The 25,027-nt window shown below is 40.2% G+C and overlaps 1 protein-coding gene across 2 annotated transcripts in view; it reads left to right on the forward strand.

Moving 5' to 3' along the window:
- ppih (peptidylprolyl isomerase H) overlaps positions 1–20,995 on the forward strand; it is a 22,195-nt gene extending 1,200 nt beyond the window's left edge. For both annotated transcript variants that reach the window (XM_033047826.1, XM_033047827.1), the window contains 8 exons: positions 10,447–10,511; positions 10,611–10,634; positions 11,647–11,691; positions 15,815–15,857; positions 17,215–17,307; positions 17,426–17,513; positions 18,552–18,592; positions 20,391–20,995. In XM_033047826.1, the coding sequence (XP_032903717.1) occupies positions 10,447–10,511; positions 10,611–10,634; positions 11,647–11,691; positions 15,815–15,857; positions 17,215–17,307; positions 17,426–17,513; positions 18,552–18,592; positions 20,391–20,459 (468 nt within the window). In that variant the 3' untranslated portion in view covers positions 20,460–20,995. The remainder of the gene's footprint in view (positions 1–10,446; positions 10,512–10,610; positions 10,635–11,646; positions 11,692–15,814; positions 15,858–17,214; positions 17,308–17,425; positions 17,514–18,551; positions 18,593–20,390) is intronic.
- Positions 20,996–25,027: the final 4,032 nt, after the last annotated feature.

A 25,027-nucleotide genomic window follows, 5' to 3' on the forward strand; every position in this document is an offset into this window, starting at 1 on the left:
TTATTTATACTAAACATAATTCTTCCACAAGCAACACAGGTGGAGGAGCACAGCATGTCAGGCAGCATCTGTTGAGGGAATGGACAGGTGGTGTTTTGAGTTGGGACCCTTCTCCAGTCCAGGATATTAATATAGAACAGCTCATTAATATTTTTAAAATAAACCTCTAACTCCAATCCCAGGGGAACATCACCTTCATCTAGTCCAAAAAAGAACAATTTATACAGTCCTCTGCTAACCTTCAAGGGAAAAGAGACCCAGCTGATCAATGGCTCCAATCTGTTGGCTCTTCATACCATCCTCATAAAACTTTTTTGCACCCCCTACCTTACCTTCAAAATCATATACATTTGCTGCACTGAACGAGAATTTTCAACCCTCACGCCTTTGCCTTGGCTCTCGATCAGAGCTTACACTACTCCAAATATTATCTAACCAACGTTAGAAACAGTTCAGTGAGTAGCTGTTTGTTAGTACCTTAGTCTGCTTGCTGTGGTGTTATGCATAAATCTATTTAGTGGCATCTTTTGAAGGGCCTTGGAAGTATAAATAGTTTACATTACTGTATGATTCCTGTCTTTATTCTATTATATATGTCTATATAAATATATTATTGAGAATTTTCAGTGTATGGTTCCACTGATATTTTATGTTTTTTGAAGTTATGTAGTTACAATGTTACAGAGAATGGAGGGATGGATTATGTGCAGGATGATGAGATTCATTTATCTTGGCATCGTGTTTGGGAACAGACATTGTAGGCTGCTGGACCTGTTGCTGCATTGTACTGTTCGAAGTAATGTTTCCAAAAGTTCCAGTCGGCATCTGACAATTTTAACATTTAAATGTTTAACATTCTGGCTGCAAAATATAAAACAAAATGAGAATGCTAACTCAGCATTTGGTCCAATATGAAGTAAAGGCAGTTGGCTATAATAATTTGGTACATAGTTGTTATTCCTATGGAGTTATACAGCACAGGAACAGGCACTTCAGCCCACCATGTCCATGCTGGCCATCAGATATCTATGCTAATCCCCGTTTATTACTACTTTCTATGCCTTTTTGGTTGATGAGAAGAGAAAAAACAAAAATGCTTTGCATTTACATTTCCTGAAAGCTTTGGTCTTGGTTGCAATATCAGTGTCTTTTAATTTTAGTCTGCATCAATTCCATCTCATCAGCTACAGAACCGATCACTGCCTCAAAAGGAAAGCTAGTTGTCAACCCTTCTGGCATCATGCAGATGGGCTTTAAATCTGACTAAGCCAGCATCAACTACATGCCAGGAGAAAAAAATAATTACATATTTTGGCTTTGTCCAGATTTCACACTTGAACCCAACTGTGCAACTTTAGCCTGACAAAGTTGCAAACTCATCGTGTGCCTTTAGTGAGAAAACTAATGTTCAATGGGCAGCTCTTCTAGAGCTGAAGACAGATCGTACTCGATGGCTTTATGTGAGTGTACTTACTGAGATACTCAGAAAAGCCGTGTATTAAACTGTGGATCAAGACTGCTTTTATTCCCTTAAGTATGCAACTTAATTTTATCAGAAACTTAACAAACAGGTTAACGCTAACACAGGAACAGACCCTTCAGCCCACCATGTCCGTTAACTGTTATCACTTTTCCACCATCTCCCATCTTCAATCTTCCATTCCTCTAACGGGATTGCCCTACAGTCAGAAGCAGAAAATTCTGGAAACGCGCAACATCTGTGGCAAAATAAACAGTTTTTACCTTTTTTATTTAAGTTTTCTAACATTCACAGTTTTTTGATGTTCATCCTATTAGGGCAGCATGATTAAAAGCGACTAAAACTCACTGAAGTTTTATTGGAGTGAGACATTCAAGGTTCTGAGAGGGACTTCGATCGCTCGTGTGTCAGGCGATGGAGCTCGGCTTCTGATTGTCCGACATATTGACAGAATTGGCGCCCGAGGCGTTACAGAGTGCATCTCATCATCGCTTCCAGGGATCGCCACAGAGAGGCTTCTGTCATGATCCCCTGAGAGGGACAGTTAGCACAGATGCTGTTTCCACCAACATTCCTTCCACCGGCTTCTCATCTTGTAACTTTCCAATCCTTTTGTCTCATTCTTTCTGCCTTTTCATCTCTGGCCTTTGTCCAACCATATGCCTATCAACTCCCCCTCCCCCTTCACCTCTATCCACCTATTACCTGTTATACTTTGTCCTTCTCCTTCTCCCATCCATCTCCCTTTTCCCTGTCCCTCCTCCTTTTCCCCAATCAGCCTGAAGAAGGGCCCTGACCTGAAATGCCACCTGTCCATGTTGACCTGCTGAATTACTCCACAATTTTGTGCGTTTTCTAGATGTTGGCAGACTATTTCCTCGACTGAAAAGATTGCAATCTGGGAGCACAGTCACAGTCAAAAATGGTCAGGCATTTGGGAGAAATGTCTCTATCCAGAGAGATGTAAATGATTAACTTGTTCTATTTCATAGGGCTGGAGATGCTCAGTTGTTGAGTACAGTCAAGGCTGTGATGAATAGACTTTTTGACATGAGCAAATAAAGATTCTCCACCACGACAAGGTGGCGACCCTCGGAGAAGATCAACTACCACAGCAACCCTGTTCGCACTTCCTCCCTCTCTCTGAGGAATCCATCCCACTTTTCTAGTTTTGGCATTTGTCCCATTACTAGTGCCTTTCTCCTTCTCTCATCCTACTGTTTTTCTCCGCAAATGTATTTTCACTCCACCATAAATGGTGAGCTCCTTATCCACACATGATCTGTTTCCTGTATTTCTCCTCATTCCATTTCCTTATATCAGAGAAAGGATAGGTTTCCTTTGACTTCAACCGCTACCCCCGGTCAGGAGATTCAATAGATCAACCTCTACAATTTCCATCTTAGTTATTCAGGCATAATGTTGAATTCAACAAATTCAGGCTACGCTTTCGAGATACTGCGTTGAATGTGGCCCTTCAGCCCAACAAGTCCGCGCCGACCAGCGATCACCCTGTGCACTAGCTCTATCCTACACAATAGGGCCAATTTCCAGAGGAACAATTTCCAGAAGCCACTTAGCCTACAGACCTGTATGTCTGTGTGGGAGGAAACAAGCACTCAGAGAGAACCCATGCCGTCAAAAGGAAGAATGAAGACACCACCCATAATCAGGATCAAACCCAGGTTCCCACCGCAATAAGGCCGCAACTCTACCAGTGTGCCACTTTGCTGACCAAGCCATCTATTCCCTCCCTCTATCCTTCAACCCAGACTGCATGCACGTACCATCATACGCCACCTATTCCCACCTCTGTGGCATTGTCAGTTCACTTGGTGTGATAACATCATCCACACCTCTACTTCTAGACCTGACAATTCCTCATTCTGTTCTCCTTGAATTGGACAAAATCTAGCTACATTTATCCTAACATATCAAATCTTGTTCAAATCCTTTGGCTTTCATTTGGGCATGTCTTGTTTTCATATCCCACCTTCCTGTTTCCCTATTCTACTCCAAACATTAGTACAATTCTTGAACACACCCATGTTTAAGAGCTCACTGGTGGCTATACCAAGACCCTATTACCTCCAATTCCCTTTGCAAAACTCTCTTTCTTCCTTGTTGATGCTTTAAAAAATAAGATGCAAACCACACATTTGGACATTTACCCTAATATGAGTATAGGTCTCCATTTGATGCAAAACTCAGAACATGCAAAAGTAAGAAATAGAAGCAGGTTGGCTTTTAGGCCTTGCCTACTCTGCCTTTCAATCCAATCATAGTTGACCTCTTACCTCAGCACCATCTTCCTGCACTGACCCCAGGTCCCATGATTTCCTTCGCTACCCCAAAATCCATTGATATCTGTCTTGAATAACAACAAGGAATTGTGCAACACAACATCTACAGTAAAATAAGACACGAACCACGCTTTTGGTTCGCTAAACATCCGTAACTAAACATCCATTGCCCTCTTCAGTAGAAAAATGTATGTCACATTCCTGAATAGATTGCCTTACTTTTTCTGGATACTCCAATGCAGCAGACTCATTATCCCTGCACCTACTCTGTCAAGCCCCATAACATTTCATTGTTTCAATGAGAATATCTTGTCATTCTTCTAAACTTGAGAGTATCTTCTTAATGTCTCCTTATAGGTCAAATATTTTTATTTCCTCCCCATCTCCCCGTGCAAGGGGTCTATCTAGTGACCAAGAAAAGACACGTTTCTTTTTATTAAACTGTGTATTTTTACGGTAGATGTTGTCTTGCACAATTCCTTGGTGGTGTATAAAGGGGTTGGTGCTGAAAATCTTACTGTTTGCCTTGTATGTTAACAATTTGTAGGTGAATGTTGAAGGTATGGTTAGTAGGCTTACAAAGGACTTGAAAATTGGTAGTATTGATAATAATAAGTACAGTCAGGCCACAGAATGATATTGATAATGGTCAGATCAATGCTAGACTGAATTTAATTCTGATTAGTGCAAGATGATGTTCTTTGGGAGGAATAGTAAAGGTGGAACATATGTGGGGAATGATAGGATTTTGGGGGAAATTTGAAGAAAAGAGGGACCTTGTTGATACAAGTACAAGAATCGCTGAAAGTGTTGGCAAGTGTGGAAAAGAAGGGAGGTAATCACATTGGGGAGAGTGCAGAGGAAATTCACCAAAATGTTATGTGGGGTGAAGTGCTTTAATAATGGGGAGAAACTCAGTTTGTTTTATATTTCTGGTTTTATATGGTGGTAAATCAGATCAGTATTGTGGAACTTTATGATCAGCAAGTACATTATTTGCATGCTTTGTTTCTGTGCTGTAGTAGTCTTACTCTAAGAGAAATCGCATTAATGCTGGTACTGATGCATTGCTTTCTTAAGAATTTCTGCAAACATTAAATTTCATTTTATACTAATTAGTTAATGTGTCTGCCACTTACTGTCATAGAGATGCAATGTGGAAACGGGCCCCTCTGGCCTCTGGCCCAACTAGCCCACACTGGCCAACATGTCCCAGCTACACTAGTCTCACCTGCCTGCGTTTGGCCATATCCCTCCAATCCATGTACCTGTCTTAACTATTTGTTAAATGATGGGATAGTCGCTGCCTCAACTGCCTCCTCTGGCAACTTGTACCATACACCTACTACCCTTTGTGTGAAAATGTTACCCCTCAGATTTCTATTAAATCTTTTCCCCTTCTCTTTAAACCTATGTCCCCTGGTCCTCGATTCACCTACTGTGGGCAAGAGACTCTGTGCATCTTCCCGATCTATTCCTCTCATGATTTTATGTCTAAAAGATCACCTCTCATTCTCCTGCACTCCCATGGAATAGAGTTCCAGCCTGCTCAACATCTCCCCATAGCTCAGACCCTCTAGTCCTGACAATATCCTCACAAATCATCTCTGTACCCTTTCCAGCTTGACAACACCTTTCCTATAACATGGTGCCCAGAACTGAACACAATACTCTAAATGTGGTCTCACCTACGTCTTATACAACCTCAATATGACCTCCCAACTTCTATACTCAATACTCTGACTGATAAATGCCAATGTGCCTAAAGCTTTTTTGACCACCTTATTTATCTGCGATTCTACCTTCAAGGAACCATGCACCAGCACTCCAAGATTCCTCTGCTCGAACACTGCTTTATGAACTTTGAGGGTTTCTCAAATATGCAAATGGTGGTTAAAGGCTAGAGATGAAAAGACAGAGGCTGAGACAAAAGAGTTGCAAATTGTGAGGTTAGAGGGAGGGGTGGGAGAGGGGAGAAATGGGTGCAAGTTAATGTTTGGTCCTGGCGATGTACAGGATTACTGGATGCAGTAGATCAGGTTAGAGGAGGTGCAAGTGAACCCTGACTCGTCTGGAAAGACTGCTAGAGTCCCTAGATGGTGGTGAGGGAGGAGATATATATAGGGACAGGTGTTAAATCTCTAGCAGTTGCAGGGCAAAGTACCCAGGGAAGGGGTGGGTTGCGTGGGAAGGAAGGAGGGAACCAAGAAATTGCAGACAGTGGTGGAAAGTCGTGGGGGTGGGAAGGTGTGGTGGTGGGTTGGAGGTGATGGAAATGTTGGAGGCTAATGTGTTGGATACGTTAGGCCGGTGCGGTGAAATCGCACCAGCCTACAAACTGTTTCCTAGTTCCGCCTGGGGGTAGGGGGAGCAAGAGCAATACTATGGAACGCAGAGGGGACGTGGGTGAGCGGTTCATCTGTGACAGCAGGAGGATACAACGTTTACTGTAATCTATTACTGTTTACTATTTAAAGAATGAGGATATCTCAGCTATCCTAGACTGGAAGCCTCGTCTTGAGAGCAGATGCGGCAGAGATGGAGGAATTAAGAGTAGGGGAATAGCGTCTTTACAAGGCCCAGGGTACGAGGAAACTTCATTGTACCTCGGTACATGTGACAATAAACTAGACTAAACTAAAGTCCAGATAACTGGGAGTCGGTAAGTTTATAGTAGATATCAGTTGATAGTCTGTCCCTTGTGATTGAGACAGAGATCAAGAAAGAGGAGAGTGGTGCCAGAGACAGTCCAGGTGAATTCTTGAGGGCAGGGTGGAAGTTGAAGTTAATTTTTAAAAAAACGTATTTTGCATGGGAAGCTGTCCTGATGCAATTGTTGATGTAGAGAAGGAATAGTGCCAGTGACCGTTTGGAACAAGATCCGTTCTATGTAACCAACAAAAAAGTAGGCATAGCTGGGGCCCATGCAAGCACCCTGCCTACATTTATATGTTGGAGAAAGTGAAAGGAGTCAAAGGTAAAGTTGTTGAGGGCGAGGACTAGCTGCATTACCTGAACTTAAATATCATCAAATATTTTAGAGGGCAGGTTTTACTCAAAAGTGTAGGCTAGGCATTCGTCTAGATTTTATATTTAATTCTATTAATGAGCTATATATTCACTAGTGTTCAATTATTTGTGTTCATTCAGATAGTTCAAGTATTATTCAGTGCCATTTCTAAGGGAAGCGTCCCGACCCAAAATGGCACCTGGCCCTTTCTCTCCACAGATGCTGAGTTCCTCCAGTACTTTGTGTTTTGCTCAAGATTCCAGCATCTGCAGTTTTTCGTGTCTGTGCTGGTTTCAACTGTTTGGAATGTTGTGTGTTTTCATACGAATTCAGTCTGTAACAGTTACTGTTGATGAAGGAGATTTAAAAAAATCATATAACTTGACAGTTGAATGAGCGTTTCATGGGCCCTAGTACACTGCCTACGTTTTTATAATTTGAATTTGAACAATTTTGGTTCTGCAGATTAAATTTTTGCCTTCATTTTGAATCCACAATCATTTTAATTGGAAATAATTTAATAATAATAATAATAATAATAATATCTTTTATTGTCATTGCATGTCAGTGCAACGAGATTTAGTATGCAGCTCCAACCGATGAAAAAGAAAAGTAAAATAAATAAATAAGCTGTGTCGTGACCATCCGAGGGAGACAGTCCAGGGGGGGTGGGGGGCACTCAGAGGGCCAGTGTTTGAAAAGTATGCACATTAAATCACAGTTTTCACATTACTAAGTGTCCAGTAAAATAACAGTCAGATTTCTTTATTTTATTTAATGGTCCTTTATTTATTGATTGGTCCAATTAGCTGATTGATTGAATATTAAGTAATTTAGAAGAATCAGTTTGGTCAAATAGTCAGAACATTTTAATGATCAGGATAATTGTTTTTGAAGAGACTGCCCTTTCCATTGATGGGAAGGAAGAATAACTCAAAACAAATACCAAGTGGAGGGTTGCATGGGTTAATAATCTCATCCAACTTTGAACCAAGTTATGTAATAGTTTCATAATGGTCTTTCTGTAACCATTGATTTGAAGCTTCTCGTTATCTGTAAACTTGTGTGAAAAAAACTAGAATTAAGTCCATATTAGGAGATGGTGCAAATCCATCAAACTTTCAGGGAAGACCTCAGACAAATCCTCCAAATATATATACATATACATACACAAAATAAATAATTATATATATATATATATATTGGCTTAATTCCTGGGGGGGGGGGGGGGGGGGGGCGCAGGTGATGTAAACTAATTCTTCATTTCAATCTGAATTCAATAAGGCTTGGAGTTAAGGTGCGGGGTTTTGACTCGAAACCTCGACCAGTCCTGATGCAGGTTTTGAACTGAAATGGCGTCAATTCCTTACCCCTACGCTACTCGCCCCACTGAGTTCCTCCAGCAGATTGTTTGTTGCTTCAAAAAAATGCTTTGTTAGCATTTTACTGCCATAACCCCCCAGAAATGAGTTTGTACTGCTAGTTCAGGATATCCGTGTGTAGTTTGCTTGGTTGTGAAAAATAAAATATTTTTACTCGTAGACAAATATATTGAGACGGTCTATGGGAAAGACCTTTCACTACCGGTAACTATACTATACTTTGGACAGATAATGGATAGGAAAGGTTTATGGGGGATAAGGGCCAAACATGAGCAGGTGGGAACAGTGTAGATGGAGCATCTTGGTCGGCAAGGGCAAGTTGGGCTGAAGGGCCTGAAGCTGCATGACTCTATAATTACAATGTTAGTGGACAGAAATGGCAGTGCACCATGCAGGAATTATAAAGCAATACAGACTCCCCGCCACAATATATGGTTAGAATTATAGAAAAAGTATGATGTAGAAGGAGGCTATTTAATGCTTCGTATCTGTGCCAGTCACGTTGGATCTGCCCAGCACTTGAACCCTGCAGGTCATAGATCTTGAAGTATGCTTGTAGACATTATTTAAATGCAGTGAGAGTTTCTGCTTCAATCAACCATCCGGTTCGTAGTCAAGAGTGTTTAATTGTCGAACGCATGACAACGGAACAATGAAATTCTTGCTTGCTGCTGCTGTGTGTATGTGCTGAACATGATGCCAAAATAAACCAATCTCATCTGCCTGCACATGATCTATATCCCTTCATTCCCATACAGCACTTGCCACAATAATACAGGGAAGATATGAGTACACTGGCCAATTAATGCAAGAACACAGCAAATAAACATATTGTAAGCAATAAAATCCAATTAATTAATACTGTAACATTAAGTAACCAGATAATTACTAATTATTCATTTAGTGTATTATAGATTGTATTTGTTGTGTTAATGTGGCTGCAAGTAAGAATTTGACTGTTCTATTGTCCGACTCCCTACAAGACTCTGGGGTGAAATGCTTGTCCTCGTCTTCTAATCCTCCTACCAAGTACTATAAATCTTTCTCCCTGATGTTAGATTTTTAGTTAAGGGAAATAAGTCATCCTAGTTACACTCTCTGAGCCCTTTATAAATGTTGATACCTCAATTCTTCCCTCGGTCCCCTCTGTTCCAACTAAAATAGTCCCATTCTTTCCTCGTGGCTAAAACTTTCTGATTCTGACAAACATTAGTGCCCTCTCCAGTGTACTCGTATCTTTCCTGTATTATTGTGCCAAGTACTGTACAGGAATGGATGGATATAGATTACGTGCAGGCAGATGAGATTAGTTTATTCTGGCATCGTGTTTGGCACATACATTGTGTGCTGAAGGGCCTGTGCTGTACTTTTCTATGTAATACCAGCTTTAATAAGGTACTGTGAGTGAGGTGCTTCTTGAGGAGATTTTCACAGTTTATTCTGGTGCTAGAATTTAACTGCTTTGTGCTTTAGATTATTCAGAGAAATATAGAAAAATAGGAACAAGCCTAGTCTATTTGGCTCTTTAAGCATGCCCCACCATTCAATCGAAGTATGGTTCATTCACTACTGCAATGCCTTTTCCTGAACTCTCCCCTTCCCTATGATGCCTATCGTGCCAAGAAATTTATCATTATCCTCTTTACATGTATGCAGTAACTTGGCCCTTGCAGTTTCTGTGGTAAGAAATTCCAGAATGGTGTATTCATCATCCTCTGAGTTTCTCTACATATCACTACATCTAGCCACGTGTTCTGCTTCCATTGGTTCCAGGAAGATGGGGATGCCTGTCAAAAATTAGCAAGCTTCAATGAAATCTCCTGTCATTTTTCAGTACGTTAATGAATATGGACCAAGTCAGGCCGCTCTTTCCTCGTACGACTGCCCTGCTATCCGAGGAATCAGTTTTTGCACTCCCTCACTCGTTTCTAGCTGAGGAGATCTAAAATTTCATGCACAATTCCGAGTTTCACCTCTAGTAAGACAAATTTGCTGTGATGTTCAAAATCTCTTGCAATAAGTGTCATCTTAACATTGTGTACACCTGCATGTTTAATTTCAAAAAACTATTGCATAAAACCATCCATATCCCTTTGCACATTGACATTTTCCAGTCTAACATCACTTAATTCCTTCAATTTTCACATCAAAATTTGCTTGAGCTGACAGCCACAAGGTGATATCCTGGACCCTACTATTTCAAAATTCTACAAATCTCCTTGGAAAAGATTGTAACTGTGTTGTAAAATTGTACTTTTGTTTGTGTAATAGGAAGTAGGCCGGATGAAGATTGAACTATTTGCTGATGTTGTACCCAGGATAGCAGAGAACATCAGGTGAGACGCTGTTAAATTAACCTCTGTATTTAACATGTTCTGAAATATGACTTTAAATCATTGTAACATTATTGCTAATTTTTTTTTTTCTCTATTTAGACAATTCTGCACTGGAGAATTCAGGTCAGTGCATTTTTTTGTTGCATATACAGTCTTTGGACTTGGTTTGATGCTCCAACCAGAGTTTGGAAACTATACAAGCCCATGATCCAGTTTATCTAGTGGTACCAGTATCTGAGCTGACTTTTTCCCCTTTACATTAGTGGTGAAAAGTGGCTAGATAATATCTTCTTCAGTGGACTAAAGACTCAGTAGTTACATGTGCATTATCTCACTTTCTTTCCTGAAATAATTCATTGTGTTTCCTTTTCACTTTGGTGAACCTAGTTACTGAGTTCTGCTCTCTACTATAAAGATCTTGTAACATGCTTTTAGGAAGGAACTGCAGGTGCTGGTTTACAACAAAAGACACAAAGTGCTGGACTAACTCATTGGGTCAAGCAGCATCTCTGGAGAAAATGGCTAGGTGCAGTTTCGGGTCAGGACCCTTCTGAAAAAATATACGTAACCTATCCACATTCTCCAAAGATGCTGTCTGACCAGCTGTGTTTCTCCTGCACTTTGTATTTTTTGATTAAATTTGGGTTCTCCCATTGATGTCTCCTACCCCCAGTAAAAGTTGCTGAAATAAGTTGCAGTGATGAAATCAGTTAACAAATCACCGTATTGCAGAGTGCAGATCACTATGTACAAGAACAAGATTGAACACGTTTACTTCACTGAGTCTATTATGTCCCAGTAGGATTGGAAGCCACCACTTAAATCTTAATTTCCCTGCTCTCTTGGAACAATAAACTGTACAGCTCAGGGACATGCCCTTTGTCCCACAATGTCCACGTCGAACATGATGCCAAGTTAAACTAATATCCTCTGCCTGCATTCCCCTCGTATCCATGTGCCCAGATAAAAGCATCTTGCATGCCACTATCGTGTATCTGTGTCCGCCACCACCCATGGCAGATTGTTTCAGGCACCCAACATGGATTGAACATTAACACCATGCTCGTTTCAAGAACATTGAATATTATCAGCTCCATTTCAATAAAAGTGATTTTTATTTTACTTGTTTCACCAGGAAGGATGGGGTTCCTATTGGTTACAAAGGAAGTACGTTCCACAGGTATGATGTGACTTTTTAAATTCCAGTGTTGGATTATGATCAGAGATAAAAATCTATCACCACTCCATCAGAACTTGTCCCGAGATAAAATTATGTAAATATTGCAGGACTCTGCGCTTAATTAAGAACTTTTGACACTGGCTCTTCCTTATAACACTGTGCAAACCATGTGCGATTTTGGACACAAGCTTGTGCAGCAGTTAGAATTATTGTCTCGCAGTTTCAGCAAACTGGGTCCAATCCAAACATTGGATGCTGCCTGTATAGATGTGGTATGTTCTCTTGTGAATATTAAGGCTGGTTCACAAAAACTAATATCATACTTTTATAATAATATATTAAATAGAGAATTACCCTCAACAGAAGCACTAAGAGAAGATTGGGAACATGAGCTAATGATAAAGATCTCGAAGGATAGATGGGAAAAGTATCTGATGAACACACATAATTGTTCTATTAAAGCAAGACATAATTTAATTCAATTCAAATTATTACATATACTATATTATTCAAAATCGAGGTTGAATAAATTTTATCCAAACGTCTCTCCCAGATGCGATAAATGTTTGTTTCAAAACGCTAATATAACACATTCTTGGATGTACAAAGTTGAATAAATTTTGGAGCGATATATTTGATATATTTACAAAGCTTTTCAAGTCAAGATTAGAACCTAAAACGGAATGGATTATATTTGGAATAATAGTAGAAGATATCAATTTAAATAAAGACCAAAATGTTTTTTTTAATTACGGGTTAATAATTGGAAAGAAATTGATACTTAAATTATGGAAAAATACAACTATACCAACTGTTAAAATGTGGATTAGGAATATGATGGACATAGCACGCCTTGAAGAAATGAGACTACGACTAATAAATAAATATGACCAATTCTTAAGGAGTTGGTCTCCTTTCATCGACTTTTTGGAATCATGTGATGCAGCGGTACCGTAAAGATTGCTGATTTCAGTTCATGCCGCGGATAGATTTACATCCCCGAATAAAGATTTGAAAAATTCTCTTTTAAGGGGTCATCTCTCCTATTTCTACTTTCCACTTTTTCTTTTTTTTATATACACACTTCACGTTTTTCTATTCTCTACCATCTATGTTTCCTCTTTTTCCCCTTTCTATTGTTTTCTTTTTCTTGTCTTGCTTACTTCCTTCTCAAAACATAAAACTAGAGGTTGTACATAGAATGGATTACGGTATGACATAGTTGGCACCTAAAATTAGGTTCCACTGTACTGTTTTGTACTGTATTAACTTCTAATAAAATAAACTAAACAAAAAAAAAAAAAAAAAGAACTTGTCCCGAGATAAAATTATGTAAATATTGCAGGACTCTGCGCTTAATTAAGAACTTTTGACACTGGCTCTTCCTTATAACACTGTGCAAACCATGTGCGATTTTGGACACAAGCTTGTGCAGCAGTTAGAATTATTGTCTCGCAGTTTCAGCAAACTGGGTCCAATCCAAACATTGGATGCCAAACATATAGATGTGGTATGTTCTCTCGATCGCCACGTGGGTTTCCCTTGGCTGCTCCATTTTTCTACCACAACCCAACATGTGCTGATAAATTGAGCGGCCTCAAATTGCCCCTTAATGTTGGTTAATGGCAAAATGAATAAAAGGGTAGCTGAAGGGTACGTGTGAAAGACATAAATTGAATGGGTGTAGAGAAAGGGAATGTAACTGATGAAATTGCTCCCTGGCATCCATCTTGGATCCGAGAATGTCCTCCTCTGACATGGTAAGCATTATTTAACATGGCAGAGAAAAAGGCATTAGAAAGGTTGTAGAAAGAATCTACTAGGATCATACCAGAGCTGTGAGGTTCAATCTATCTGAAAAGGATGAGAAGGCAGGGGATTTTATAATTTTCACAGGAATGAGCCAACAAAAGTCTTGGTCAGTGTGAAAGATTTTGATTGATGCAAAATGTTTCCATGAGGAAAATATAAATACCAAGAAATCCAATAGGGAAATCAGAATAAACTCTTACTAGGTGAGAATAAACTCTGTTACACATGATGAGAATGTATAACTCCCTACCCCATGAGTTGTTGAGACATAGAACGGTACAGCACAGGAGCAGGCCCTTCAGCCCACAATGTCTGTGCTGAACATAATGCCAAGTTAAACTAATCTCTTCTCTCTGCATACGATTCATATCCCTCCATTCCTACATTTTCATTTGCCTATGTAAAAACTTCTTAAATGCCGCTATTTATCTGGCTCCACCGCCTCCATGGCAGCACATTCCATGCACCCACCACTCTGGTTGCACATCTTCCAATTTTAGCCTTCTCAACTTCAAGTTCTGCCATCTAGTCTTTGACATCTCCACCTTGGGAGAAAAGATAGTCAGTCAAAACCTATCTCTTCCTCTCATAATTTTATATACTAGTAGACGGTCTTTGAAGTCCAGAGAAAACAATCTCAATTTTGTCCATCCTCTCCCTCATAGCTAATACCCTCTATCCAGGCAGCATTCTGGTAAATGTCTTCCACACCCTCTCCAAAGCCTCAACATCCAATATTGTTACATTTAAAGCCAAGTGAAATAAATGCACTTGTGAACATAGCGCTCAGTCGACAATGCCTCTGCCGAATATAATGCTAAGATAACCTAATCTCATCAGCCTGCACATCATACACATTCCTTCATTCTCAGTGATGATGGCTTGCCTATTATGCCTCCTGGCAAGTAGGGCAGCAACAAAGGTCCTCCACTCAGAATAACCGGTTGATTCCTTCAGTTGCTGTTTCCGTAACATATGTGTTTTACGAGACGGGGTTGTTAGCCGTGTGCTCAACCTCCAACCTGGAGGACCAGTGGAGCCCTCTTCGTCTCGCCTCTACCCTTCGACCTGTCCAGCATGGGAAACCCTAACAGCAGACGAATCTGCCGTTGGCATAGCTCCAGGGGTCACTGAGACACACAAGCTCCCCGACCACGTCAAGGTTGCAATCAATCGGGGAGTTCATTCTCAGTATACCTATTCTAAAGAACCTCAACGTCACTATTGTATCTGCCTCCACAACCACTCCTGGCAGCGTGTTCCAGGCACCCACCACTCTCTATGTGAAAAATAATTTGCTGAGTTCCCCCAGTAATGTGTGTTTTGCTTAAGATTCTAGCATTAGCAGTCACTTCTGAGGTAATAGATCCCTCTGAGGTAATAGAATATATATTTTATAACAAAGTAAATAAACTTTTGGAGAACAGATCTTGAATGGTATTTTGTTGTTTGCGGGATACCTCAAATGAACTTTCATACTCTGCCCCACTTCTCATGTAGGAAATCCTCCCTTGGCTTATAAATTATGAATATTCTGTTTAAGAATATGTGTATCAATTAATTTCAAATATTTTTGTTGTAAAATTGTGATGTATAGAACTATTTTGTCAGAATCTTAAAAAAATTAGCAGGTGGTCAAAAGGACGCCTGTGAGGGCACCAAGCAGCTAATATTCCAGGTGCAGCCCTTTGTCGGAATTGAAATAATAATAGATGAATATTATTTAAAGAGAAGCAGGTGTAGAGGCTGAGGGTAAAGAAAAGCTAAAGATGTGGATAAACCTTTAAAACGTGTTTTTCATTCCTTTTTAATCATGCTCTTTCCTCTCGCCTAAAGCCTGGGTTGCTTTAGGCATTTAACTGTTTTTCTTTTAAGTGCGTAACAGATTATTCCTTTTCAACAACTTGTATTCATTTAATTTAAATGCAGCAAAAAAGGCAGTCCATGGACCCAGAGGAAAACAAGCCAAATGGAAGTGCTTTTTTTAAAGTCATAAAAGGGACGAGAAAGCTGTAGAGGCAAAGAGATTTAAGGGGGGAGGGGGGCTTTTCTTTATTTCCTTTATGCTCCCTTTGTTCTGTTCAGGTCTCTAATTCTTTCCACCTGAAACATTTTCCTGAGAACAGGTACCAAGTGATTGGATGAGTAATTCTAGTTTTTTTGTTTGATTTCTAGTATTTGCATTTATTTTCTTTAGCAACATTAGAATTAATTTTGACTACATTTATGGGTATTTATAACAGTGCATGTGAAGTATTCTTGAATCATTGTTTTTCTTCATTCAAGCAAATTTTTTCTCCCCCCCCCCCAGAGTAATAAAGGATTTCATGATACAAGGAGGGGACTTTGTAAATGTGAGTAGTACTCAAGCGATAGCCATCTTTTTCTTGAGCGTCAAGTATTGCACCGAATTGCCCACTCGCATCACAGAGAGTAGCTTGAGCTGTTTTTTCCTTTTCATCGTATCATTTCAATTATTCTCTCTGCTGTCTCATGAGATTAGTAAATCAGGTGAAATTAAATTTTGGATGCGGTCTGTATAATTTAATTCTGAATCAACTAAACCAGCAACTATCAGTTTAAAGAAAGGGAATAAAGAGAAGTGCTTTCCGCTCAGACTCCTGCCCGATGTGGAAAAAAATGCCAAATAACTTTGTTTTATTTCTATGAATATCTTCATATTTGGTTTATCTCCTCTGCTGCAATGCTTTACTATTGAAGAGGAGGGGCGTACGATTTTTGGTACAACGGAGGCACACTGTTCTCTGTTGATGCATCATAGAAAGCATCCTGTGTAGGAAATAACTGCAGATGCTGGTTTAAATCAAAGGTAGATACAAAATGCTGGAGTAACTCAGCGGGACAGGCAATGGGTGACATTTCGGGTCGAGACCCATCTTCAGACTCATGCATCCTATTGGGTTGCATCACGGCATGATTTGGCAACTGCTCCTCCCGAGTGCAAGAAATTCCAGAATGTTATGAATATAGCCCAGTGCACCCTCCCCCCCCCCCCCCCCCCCCCCCCCCATCTGCACCATGCTGCCTCAGGGAAGCAACCAACATAATCAAGATTTTTTTCATTGCAATCATTCCTTCTTTTCCTTTCTCCTGTTGAGCAGAAGATTCCAAAGCTTGAAAGCACCTACCATCAGATTCAGGAAGAGATTCGTCCCCTCTGCTTTCCAACTACTGAACTATCTTCCCTAATATAGGGTATAGTCCCGATCTTCCAACTTTCCTCATTGTGGACCCAGGACTTTTTCTCTGGAGCTGTACACTATCATACTGTAACATAATTACTGCACTCTGGTAATGTTTTCTTTACATTACCTGTAATACTTGTGAATGGCTTATGTTCTGATATCAGATCCTCCCTTCAGCCTCCTCTGCTCCAAGGAAAATCAGCCCAACTTATCCAGTCTCTCACCATAACTCTCAGGCAATATCCTGGTGAATCTCCTCTGCCCATTCACATCCTTCCTGTGTGTTTGCATGTACACAATTATTTTTTTAAATCATAGCTCATCCTCAAAGTACATATTGTGCTGTTTCAACACTTCACATAAGCATGACCTTCTATTCCACTAAAATCTCCAGAACGTAACTAATTTAATTTTTACAAGAATGCATGTTTCCTCTTTTGTGTTTGCTGGTGCCATATTTTTCTGACTACACACCAAAGTAATGCTGACAACATCTCGCCCACAGGGAGACGGAACTGGTGTATGCAGCATCTACAGAGGGCCATTTGCTGATGAAAACTTTAAAATGAAGCACACTCTCCCTGGTCTATTGTCCATGGTAAGAGCACTCCATGTTACTTACGTAACATTTCTAAAACTAGATATGTAATATCTAAAAATATCTAATAAACTGTTCAATGTAATTTCTATAGTAACTACTTTTCTGTTTCTAACAGGCAAACAGTGGCCCAAATACAAATGGTTGCCAGTTCTTTATTACATGTTCTAAATGTGATTGGCTGGATGGGAAGCATGTTGTTTTTGGTAAGGAAGCTTTTCCAATGACTACCATGGCTGCAGTTGTCCACTGGGTTAGAACCAATAGAGCAGCAACTTGTTCATTAAATTCAATAAGGGGCTTGTGACTGGGAATGCTGATCATTATGTCCTCGCACTTTTGAGGGATATTGTGAAAGCCCTCAATCCCATCAGGATATATTCTTGGATGTCTCCTATTCATTTCTAACCTTTGTCACTTACTCCACCCATTTGCCAAATAAACCCCTTCAACTGTACCCATCTATCACTTGCCAGACTTTGTCCTGACCCACCTCTCTTTTCCACCTTTTTTCCTCCTACTCCATCAGTCTGAAGAAGGGTCTCGACCAAAACGCTGCCTGTCCATTCCCTTCCCAGAGGGTGCCTAACCTGCTGAGTTGCTCCATCAACTTGTGTTTTGCTCAAGCTTTCAGCATCTGCGGTTCCTCGTGTCTCTATTCCATGGCAGTTATTTGCAAATTATATGTAAATTCTGATGCCATTCGTCACATTTTCCCTCTTTAAAAAAATGCTGGTTTGTTCACACCAATGGGAGGAAGTATAACATATTTTCTTGTGGTTTGATTCTTACTTGTGATCACGGGCCTGCGTTCGGACATTCCCACAGAAAATCAAGTGAAGAAATCAATACCACTAATGTGTTTTTAGCATTTAAATTTATCCATGTAGATTTTAACGCTGCATTCCTTGGTGGGATTCACTGACTGGGACTGATCAGCGGTGATCAGCTCCATGCCCGATGATATTCTGTGACTGGTCACCATTTTGTGCCTAACTGTGTTTGGGAGGGAGTAAGTAGTTTGAACATGGTTCTCTGGCATCGTGGGGGTTGAGCTCGATTCTTGTTTGACGATCAGGGAAGGAATTTGCAGAGTGACAAAGCAAAAGTCTCGGGGCCGTTACACAAACGTTGCACTGTGAACCTTGCCCTCCTTGTAAAGTTTTAATCAATGCATCTAGAATCTATTTAAATTCCCCTACCTATTTAGTCCTTAAAGAAAAAACTTTTTTTTTTTTACCCAGGTAAAATAATTGATGGATTGCTTGTAATGAGAAAAATAGAGGTTAGTAATGATTCATCTTGATATATTTATAGCCGAGGAGCAAATAATGTGGCTAAGTTAAATGCTTGCTATGCAAACAGTGCATTGGTACTGTCCGCGGCCAAACGTTTTTACTTTGAGTCTAATGCGCGCATACGCTTCAGCTAAAAATAAATGCCAGGGGTTTTCCAGTGAGGAACGTGTGGGTGGGAGCAGTGTGGTTTAAAAGGATCATTCCTCTCCGGTTCTGTAAATGAAGATCCAGCAAACATGCCACAGGATGTGCTCTCTCAGGCAAACTTGGGATCAACCACAGATGTGAATATTTAGATCATCCCCAATCCCATGACAAAGGTATAACATTTTGAAAGGGATGGAGTTTTGCACAATCCAACACATTCCTCTGCATCGCACGCATCTCTGTGCATCTGCCCGCGTTTGGCTTATCTCCCTCGAAACCTTTCCGATCCATGCACCTGTCTAAATGTCTTAAATTTTATTATTGTCCCTGCAGCAACCACTTCCCCTGGTAGCTTGTGCCATGTATCCACCACCCTCTGTGTCCAAATGTTGGCCCTCGGGTTCCGATTAAATCTTTCCCCGTTCATCTTAAGACCATACTCTCTGGTTTTTGATACCCCAACCCAGGGCAAAGGACTAGGCATTCACCCAATCTATTCCCCTCATGCTTTTATGCAGCTCTATAAAATCACATCTCAGCCTTCTGCACTTCAAGGAATAAAGTCTAGTCTATTATGTTAGATCAGACTTCTGTACAGTAGTGTTTGCTGTTACTTCTGTGCAGTTATACATGGATTTCTTAAACTACTGTCAGCGAATCCCTATTACCTTTGCAGTTAACATTGAATCACTGATTCCATCAGAAGAACATTTAAGCATCCCTGACTCTTCTCACTTTCTCTGGTTCACCAGTTATTCATCCTGTATTGATATGTGTCCTATGTTCTACTAATTCAAACAATCGCTGCAGTTGATGAAATTTTAAAGATTATCTGTTTAAAGGTTTTTAAGCTTCACGACAAGTAATAATGACCATGATAAAGTGTACATCTTGCTAATAGGCAGTTTTGTTATTTATTTCTGGTTAATGTCAGCAGCACTCCTCAGAGTGTAAAGTTAATCATACTCTCCGCTCCACCATCAGAAGCAACTCTTCCTTTTGGATCATCCACCACGTAAAATGTATCAATTTCTCTCTCTCTTGCCCCCTCCTCCCAATCTTTAGATCCTCATTGAGAATTTTCGTTGAAAGGAGTTCTGGCAGCATAGTGGTGCAGCGTTAAAGTTGCTGCCTTACAGCCCCAGACACACTGGTTCAATCCTCAATTTCATTATATAATCCCTCTGCCCATTGCTGAATGCTTCCTACCACCAGTTCCATCATTCTTGGTCTATTAATTTCAAAGGCGTTCAGGTCAATTGGTCTCTGTAAATTGCCTCTAATATGTAGGAAGTGGGATAACATAGAACTAGTGTAAGCGGGTGATCGATTGTCATATAGGTAAGTGCCTATTTCCATGCTGTGTCTTTCAATCAATTAATTGTTCGCATGTCCTCTGCTGCATCTGATAACGAGTGTGAAAAAGGGTCCTGACCCGAAACATCATCTATTCATGTTCTCCAGAGATGTTGCCTGACCCGCTGAGTTCTTCCAGCACATTTGTGACTACTTTTTGTAGAAACTTATCCGTTATGCACCAATGTGAAACATTGACCAGTAAGCTGTGAGGTTGTATGATTACCTTCTATGAGATAATGCATGTTTATTATCTGCTCATCCTGTATCTTCTGCCTGCAGAACGTTCCCTCCGGCCCCAGCAATAAACCCAAACTTCCTGTGGTGATTGTACAATGTGGAGAGATGTAGAGTGAGCTGACAAGAAAAGGCACTGGGTCTCTGCTGTATGACCACGCCTCACAGTGTTGGCAGAAACTGGTCTTTTGTGGGTTCATGGCTGTTTGGAGGTTTTTATTTGGGTAAGGTGAGCAGTGCTTTCCCCCTGAAATGTTGAACTAATCAGAAGGGCAAGTTACGTACTAGCTCAAACCATATTAATTTGGTGTAACTTCATGATGCCCAATTTTTAATTTAACCTCATCATTTTGTAAGCAGCTGGATCTGAAACCACCATTTTGAATTGGATACAAGCACAGATTGACATTCCTCCATCGTATAATATTGGTTTAATTCTCTTTTGAATGACCAAGATTTCAAATTCCAGTATAGATTTTTTTTTTAAGGAGTTTGTTCCCAATGCCAAAAATGTGTTTTCCTAATAAAATCAAGGTGACATACCACAATTCAAATTAAATTTTAAAGCTTCCTCTAATTTTTCCTTTAAGATCCGACCAGTTTCTTGAAAATGTTGTATGTATTTTGTATGCAATAAATTTTTAAAAACTCCAACTTTTGACTGCAGTATTATTTGATAATAACAATAATATAAGATAGGTGACTGATACTAATGTGCAGGCTGTATCATTTCATGGAGTGCTATCTGTGAAGTTGTGGTCTGAATTGTGCACATAAGACAAGCACTGAAACACTAAATTGTATTGGTTTGCACTATTTAATAGGCTGATCATTTGATCTGATAAATCAATAACATGATTTTGTAAAAAATATTGAAGAATAAACGCATGTTGGTGAACTAAAATAAAAACTAAAAATGCTGGGATCCTCAAGAATGGCCAGCATCAGTGGGCTAAATGGTGTCCTGTTGCAGCATTCTGATTCTGTGTAGAGGAGTTAACGTTCCAGCATAATAATGTTGCAATTTAAATGCAGTTATAATTTTATCTTAATGAAGAAAAATTATCTCATGTTTTCTGCTGAGACGTAATTTGAATATCTTTTGTTATCCCTTGAACTTGTAGGAATATTGATTAAAATTTCTAATCATCCTAAACTCTGACCTTACTGAACTAGGATAATATTCGTGCTCCATGAGCTTTCTTCCGAACCAGTTCTATCTGTATAATCTTGTCTTGCTTTTCTTCATTGTGCGCTTACCTAGGTAGTCCTTCGGTACCCTATCTCTCAACCTTCAACCCTCAACCTCTTCTGCCAGATGCATTCCAATTAAAGGATGGTGACAGTTCCACCTGGTCCATGCATTCCTCTCTAGAACAGGCCCGTCTATTGTATCTCCCTAATATAAAATCGGAATATGCGGACACTAAGCAGGTCAGCCTGCATCTGCGGGAAGCAAAACGGTCAACACTTCAGACTGATCTCCCAACTGTTTTTCCTGTGCTCTGAATTTCAGTATGAAATTTCCATTAAGTTCAATATTGCATTTATTGTCAACTATGTTATGCTGATGGCCTCTATTTTTCCAATACCCTGTCAGTTCAAAAGTACACTGCTGTATGTATTGTAAATTATTGAAGCTCTATAAGATGAGGTCTCTTCAGGGCCCTAATTGACCATTCATAGGGTAATATTGTGGTGGGATGAATAGAAATAGCAATATTAATCATTCAGATGGGAAGCTGCCAATTGGTAGGAAATCACTTAATTGCGACAGTGGCACAGCTGATAGAGCTGCTACCTCACAGTGCCAGAGACCCGGGTTTAATCCCAACTTCGTCTGCTGTCTGTGTGGAGTTTACACATTCTCCCTGTGACCACGTAGGTTTCCTCCAGGTGCTCCGGTTTCCTCCCACATCCGAAAGACGTGCGGGTTTGTATGTTAATTGGATCTCTACAAATTGTCCCTCGGGTGAATGGAGTGGATGGGAAAGTGAGATAACGGAACCAGTGTGAAAGGATGATCAATGGTCGGCATGGTCTCGGTGGGTCGAAGAACCTGTTTCCATGCTGTATCTCTCTAAAACTTAAAACATTCAGTCGCACAGCAAACTGGATTCACAGGACACAGCAGAGAATTCTGGAGGAACACCTAGTTCATTAACGCTACCGATAAAGATTGACCAGCCTCTTGATGAAGTGGGTCCATAGATAGCAAGTCAGCAGGTATTGAGGACTTGGTGCACTGTGGTATAACAAACCTTGAGCAGTGTTCTGCAGATGCTGGAACCTGAAATAAAACCAGAAAACAGTCCAGACAGAGAGAATCTGTGGAGAAAGAGAGTTGGTGTTTAAAGTTGGTGTTTCATCAGAACTCATGAATGTATTAACTTTTTTTCCTCCACTGAATATTTACATTTTCTAGAGTTTATCTTTATAAAGCTTTTGATCTCCATGTATTTAACAACTTAATTTATCAACTTAATATGTATATGCCTCGAGTACTGGGTTGTGAAAATGCACGTAATTCCTTAAGTTTAAATCTTTAGCAAAGATGAATTAACTTGCTAGGGAGCAGTTTTCCTTTTTTTAAATACATTTTAACTTTCCGAATAGTTGGTTTGAAAGAAATATACATCTCGAAAGATGCTTTCATAGTTGATCACCACTTATACTCTGGACTGTTCCTTCCTTGAAATAGCCATTGTTGCTGATATGTTTAAAAAAGGACGTTGTTTTAGAAAATTCAGTATCTCCACTGATGACTAGAACTCTTTTTTTTTGTTTTCAGCCATTGCTGTAGGGAAGTGCCATATTTTAATTCAACTAATAAAATAGGACAATGGAAACTGAGGCATTAGTCAGCAGCTTTAGTACCGACTGTGGAATAATTATCAAGTTGTAATGAGTTAACCATGAATCTTCAACCATGGGATAGAGGGAAATAACACGGGTTCAGTTATTGGAATTTTACTGGGCAGGCAGTGTCACCGTGGATCGCAGAAGAACCTCGATTTACAGGAAGTACCTGGCTGCTCAGCAGAATGTAAGTGGAACCACTTCTGGAGGAAGTAGCAGAGGAAGGAAGCTTTAAACTGTAACTTAAAACATCATAAACATGGCATTTTTCATAATAAGATGATTGAATTTACCTACAAGTAGTTTTGTGTATTTTGAGTAGTTAAATTACTATCGTGGCTGTGAGAAACTATGTTGGAAGGTGAATGTGGATAAAAAGGAGACGTGAGCAAGAAACAGACGGCTGGAGGAACTCAGCAGGTCAGGTAGCATCTGTGGAGGGAAATGGGCAGACGACGTTTTGGGTCAGGATGCTCCTTCAGACCGATGGAATACATGAAGGAGATCAAAAGCTACATAGGGTTAAAACCCAGAAAATGATGGAAATATTCAGTGGAGAGGGAATTAAATTTAATAAATTCATGAGTTATGATCAAACAATGTCAACCTTAAACACAAACTCTTTCTTTCTGCACAGATGCTGCAGAACTGAGCTCTGTTTTCTGCTTAGGAAAGAACTGCAGATGCTGGTTTAAATCGAAGATAGACACAAAATGCTGGAGTAACTCAGCGGGACAGGCAGCATCTCTGGAGAGAAGGAATGGGCGGCATTTCGGGTCGAGACCCATCAGTCTGAAGAAGGGTCTCCACCCGAAACGTCACCCATTCCTTCTCTCCAGAGATGCTGCCTGTCCCCCCTGAGTTACTCCAGCATTTTGTATCTATCTTCTGTTTTCTGCTTCCCAGCATCTGCAAAACCCTGAGGAAAGATAGCTGGGGGGAAAAGATGAGGGGAAGGGGTAGGCCAAGAGCTGGCACGTTATAGGTGAATAAAGGTGGATCGGTTGATAGATACAACGTGCTGGAGTAACTCAGCGGGTCAGCAGCATCTCTGGAGAAAAGGAATGGTGATCTATCAGGCGGAGCCCTTCAGGATGAAAGGCAGGTAAATCAGATTTGAGAGAGAAGGGTGGAGATAGTAACCAATGCTGAAGGTGATCAGTGAAAAAGACCTAAAAGAGTCATAGAGACAAGTGTTCGGGGGAGGTTAATATGAGTAACATCTGATTGAATGGAAAATCTGAAAATGTCATGTTGGAAATGTGTGTCAAATTTATACTTTGAATAGGAAGAAGGGTCCTGACCAGAAACATCACCTGTCCAGTTCCGTCCTGACCCGCTGAGTTATTCCAGCACTTTGTGTCTGTTTTATGCTTCCTTAATTTTGCTTTGAGAATGTTAGCATGGTTTTCCAACATCTAGTCAGCTGGCCAATCCCATGTTTGTGGGTTCCACTGATTAGTGGAGTATCAATGGTAACCTTTTAGGGATTGCTACTTTGAATATGCATATAATTATTATTACTTAACCTCATTTAGTTCTGATTTAAAGATCTCCCCATCCCCACCCCTTTCTGCTTTTCATACAGGTCACTCCGCGACTCCTTGACTCATTCCCACACAACCTCAGACACTAGGCATAAAATGCTGGAGTAACTCAGCGGGACAGGCAGCATCTTTGGAGAGAAGAAATGGGTCTTGTTTCGGGTCGAGACGCTTCTTCAGACTGATCAGTCTGACGAAGGGTCTCGACCCAAAACATCACCCAATCCTTCTCTCCAGAGATGCTGCCTGTCCTGCTGAGTCTCTCCAGCATTTTGTGTC

The sequence above is a fragment of the Amblyraja radiata genome, chromosome 31 (assembly GCF_010909765.2).
Source record: "Amblyraja radiata isolate CabotCenter1 chromosome 31, sAmbRad1.1.pri, whole genome shotgun sequence".
In the NCBI taxonomy this organism is placed as follows: Eukaryota; Metazoa; Chordata; class Chondrichthyes; order Rajiformes; family Rajidae; genus Amblyraja; species Amblyraja radiata.